The sequence below is a fragment of the Coffea eugenioides genome, chromosome 2 (assembly GCF_003713205.1).
Source record: "Coffea eugenioides isolate CCC68of chromosome 2, Ceug_1.0, whole genome shotgun sequence".
NCBI classification, from domain to species: domain Eukaryota; kingdom Viridiplantae; phylum Streptophyta; class Magnoliopsida; order Gentianales; family Rubiaceae; genus Coffea; species Coffea eugenioides.
Window position 1 is genome coordinate 25,282,396 of NC_040036.1, and position 4,310 is coordinate 25,286,705.

General features: G+C 37.4%; 1 protein-coding gene across 2 annotated transcripts; it reads right to left on the reverse strand.

The window, feature by feature from the left end:
* Positions 1-450: 450 nt before the first annotated feature.
* On the reverse strand, positions 451-3,023 carry LOC113763117 (cysteine-rich repeat secretory protein 15). 2 transcript variants are annotated; one of them, XM_027306844.1, is made up of 3 exons: positions 2,230-3,023; positions 1,059-1,172; positions 451-731 (listed from the first exon to the last, which is right to left on the reverse strand). In XM_027306844.1, the coding sequence occupies exons 1-3, from the start codon at positions 2,975-2,977 to the stop codon at positions 727-729; spliced, it is 867 nt and encodes a 288-aa protein (XP_027162645.1). In that variant the 5' UTR covers positions 2,978-3,023; the 3' UTR covers positions 451-726. The 2 variants fall into 2 exon arrangements, with proteins under 2 accessions (XP_027162645.1, XP_027162646.1); XM_027306845.1 differs by lacking the exon at positions 1,059-1,172.
* Positions 3,024-4,310: the final 1,287 nt, after the last annotated feature.

Genomic DNA, 4,310 nt, shown 5'->3' on the forward strand with positions numbered 1-4,310 from the left:
GGCAAGCTTTGCAACACTCCACCGATGCTATGTGTTTCTATTACATTCTTTTTTCTCTTTTTTTTTTATTTGCCACAAATGCAATTAAATCACTAATAGAAGTAGATGTGATGAGGTATTCAGAAAATTGATATGATGTTTCCTACTTAAAAAAAGAAAAAAGAAAAAAAAAATCGGACGTGAAGCCACGTGGAGATTGTCTTTGTTAGTTCCTTGTTTTGTTCTGTATATGATTGTACCAGATAGGGCGGGACAGGGTCTTTGGGTTGGCCCAACGCTTTTGCCTTCCCCAATCCCATTCATCTTTTGATCCCAATACTTACTGGATTTGATGAAAGCTGGATAACGCATTCGGGAGCTATCCAACCAAAAAAGTGAAAGAAACAAAACGATGGGATTGGGGAACAAACATTGTGAAGTGTTTTTTCTATGGAGAGTTCGAGCCGAATCCTTACCCTTGATGAAGATAAGACTCATAGTAGTGGTGCATGCAACTTTAGAATATATGGTACTTAGTTATACCACAACCAAGATGAAGATGGGGTACAAGAATCCTTTTTCCTGCATTACCATTGGGTATTGGTTTTTAAACGGGTCAAGGAAAGGCCTAAAAGCTAAAGGGCAAAATGTTGTCACAACTGACAAGAATCCTTAGAGAACATAAGCGCTCTTGTCCAGATCCAGCAGCGTGGCCAACTTTGCAATTCTTGGAATAGAGGTCCTTCATTAATCTGCAAATATTTGAATCCATCCAATAATCAGAAGAATACTAACGTTAGGCTATGCTAAGTAGCACTACCCACTAATAATGTAATCGAAAGATTGAATTCGAAATAATAACCCCTTTTTTTTTATAGAAATAGAAGTCATAATTATTAATAAATTGGTTGAAAATCGTCCAATGCGATTTGCTCAGTTAAATCTAATGATTTTCCAATCAAATACATATATTTGTGTGTGTGAGAGAGAGAGAGAGAGAGACATGTTTATTAAAAACACATTAGAAAAGAAATGGGATGATTATTAAGTACTATATATTGTTTGAAAGAGGAACTTACGGACAGCCGTTCGGCAAAACGAAATAAGAACAATGAGTACGGCAAAGCCCGCTACGCTTCCCACGATGATTGCTACTGTTTTTCCTACTTCGTCATCGTTGCCATGGGAAGAATCTATTTTCATTTGTAAACACCAAAAAAACAAAGGGGTTTCATGGAGCAGAGCTGTCCAAAATATCCGAATTTAGAAAGCAAACTGGACGACTTCCTAAAGAAAATATATTCCTAGATTTTAACAACTAAGGCCAATAATTCTTCCTAGGCAAGTATGATTTTTATTGCGTGCATATCTGTAAGTTAATGCAACACCAATCAACTACACTGATTAAAGGCAAATGTAGGCACTAGAAATTCAAGTCGATGATAATATGGTGACACCCCATTTCCAGCAATGAAATGACCAGATTTTGTTCCAAATTTTTCGAACATAAAAAGATAAAGACTAAGGCTGGACTGCTAATTCCCAAATCATGATTTTATTCAAAGCAAATATACTTTTTATTGGACTACTGCAATATAGTCCTAGATTTTAACAATTGAAGCTTTATAGTTTTTGCCATGCAAGCAAAACTTATATTGGATGCTGGAAGAGACTAATTTTGACTAAAGAGTATCACTGTCAGCATTGCACTATTATAGAATACCGGTACCTTCCTTTTGGATACTTATTCTTCACATCTCGTATTGGCTTTCAATTAACTAAAATGCAATGCACTTGATTGCACTAACTGGAAATTTGACTTGATGATAAAAAGTCGACACCCCTTTTCCAGCAAAGAAATGACATTAAACTTGATTAGGAAAAGTAGTAAGTAGAATATGGCAAAGCTCATCATTAGACCCAAAACAACAGAATAGGTAAACTATTTGAAAGCTTAGAAAAGAGAAAAGAATATATGTAGACCCTGTGCTTTAACTAAAAGTTGGATTCTCATTATCTGCAGCACTCCCAATTGTCTTGAGATCGAAATAAAGTAGTCAAGCTGCTTAAAGTAGCACTTACTAGGTCATGAAATTTTAAATCGCCCATACTGCAGACATGAATGGAAGTAGGCATCATATCAAGAACCTAGTTAGGAATCGCGGTAACTGGGAGTATATGATTAGGGTTATGCTACTGCTAAAGTAAAACTAATCAAGCAAAAGCCAAAAAAAGAAAGGAGCTGTAAACCTGAGGAATCGTAATATCCAGATGCCCAATACCTAGCATAGCATTGTGCTAAAAAGACATCTGCAGCCTCAGATGATCCACACAAACTCTTCAATTGCACAACAGCATCAGCTAAACAAGAAGAACAGTCTGCCTCACTCAAGTCACCTATGCACTGTGCATAGCCTTCAACTAAGCCCGAAGTACTCACCCTAAAACTTATAGAACCCTGCATATTAGCAAGAACAGCATCTCTTCTCCTCAAGAACTCTGCATCACTGCTTGCACTTTTGCCACACTTCTTGTACCTAAGACTTGTATCCGGGTTACCGAGAAAATCTATGTGCTCATATCTGAGAAAGCAGCCATCAAGTTGCAAAATAGCTCCGTAAGTGTAAGGACAAACCAGATTAATTTGGTTAACCGCACTTGCCATGCATGTTGCACAATCCTTTGTTTCCAAATCACCCCTACACTGGTATAAACCATATATCGAGGCTTCAGCTGGTGCTGAGCTATCATTCCCGAGAGCAAAGCTGTTGTAAAGAGACTGAGAGGCTGAGTTTACTGCTGAAGATAGTAAAGTGTTGAGGTAGGTTACGTAGGGAGAATTTGGCTGGTACTTTCCTTCAGAGCAGTCTGAATAGATGAAAATATTAGCTTTGACATGGTGGCTTTGGTTAGACAGAACCAAGAGAAGAAAGAAAGAAGAGAGCCTGAGAGCTAAGGTGGTGAATTGAGGTTTGTGTTGTTGAAGGCTTCTCGGCATTTTTGATTGCTTCTGTTTTTAGTCAATTATACATTTCACTTGTTTTGTGTTGATGGTTTGTTTTGGTGGTCACAGAAAAGGTATTGATGCTCTAAGCTTGGCATTCTTCAATATTCCCTTTTAATTCTTTTGATAAAGGCACCAATTGGTTTTCATGGGCATAGTCTTTTGTCCCTGTATCCATCCTTGACCACGAATTAGATTCTTTCATAAATTTAGTCAAGTGGACAAAAAGGAAGATTAACCTGAATGTGTAATCAAAGTACTTAAGTGCCTTAATCATCATTCTGTGCACCTTTAGAGTTCCCTTTATGAAGTTAATAAAAAAAATTTATTTAGTGACCTAATAACGTACACTCTAATGAACCAATGATACTTGTAAAGTTCTGTCATGTTTTCCATAAAAGCTCCAAGGATATTGCAAAAGCGTTTGCTCGATTCCAAAAGAGATGGCACCATCTTACATCTAAGCTAGAAAAGAGTTATGGATTATGACTCTCTTTCGAAATTCGTGTACATCCACCATCAATAACTAGTAGTTTACGTCTTAGTTGCTCCCTGTGCCAATTCCCTTGACAGGCAAAGAAGTTAAATAGGTTAAAAGAGCCAGATAATAATAATGTCCACAGGGATTCGAGATTACGCAGAAACCGCAAGGGAGAAATCAAATGACACGACATTAGTTACTACTTGCACTACGTTATGGTAACAAAGCATAGGACAAGGGGCACAAACCGTTTGTGCCCGTTGTATTCATTTTTCACAGCGCGTAACTTTCATTGCACACGATGTAACTTACTTTGCACACGACGTAATTTTACAACACTTTTTTGTGGACCCCACACATGGCGTGAAAATCGAATTACATGGTGTAATCTGAACCACACAAATTTTTGAGGCCACATCGTGGCCGTGAACCTTCAGGAACGATTGTCACTGGCGTAACCTTCAGGAACTGACAACCGTTCCTGCCCCATTTCCCAAAGCATATCATTGAGAATCAATCATACTCTTTTGACCCACTGGAATTTCCAAGGAACAGGTTCGACATCTTTTAGCAAACTTTTGCTGAAAGGACATGTTTCACATTACTTGGAAACTAATGATTGTTATGAATTTGAGTGCTGCAGGAACGACATGCTTGAAGCCGAGACTTTAAATTAAACAACATGGAACGCTTTAGCAAACGGTTCGAGTCGACTCATTAGGTGCTCGACTTGAATTTTATCTCAAATTCGAGATTGATTGAAGTATTCAATTGAATTTGTATATATTCGGCTTGATAAGGCATGAATAATTTTTTACATATTTTTATTTTTAAAAAATTATACAT

Coding starts and splice junctions, on each gene's coding strand:
- LOC113763117 (XM_027306844.1), bottom strand. CDS start 2,977: ATGCCGAGAAGCCTTCAACAACACAAACCTCAATTCACCACCTTAGCT. Junction 1,173..2,229: donor TGGATATTACGATTCCTCAG/GTTTACAGCTCC, acceptor AAATGAAAATAG/ATTCTTCCCATGGCAACGAT.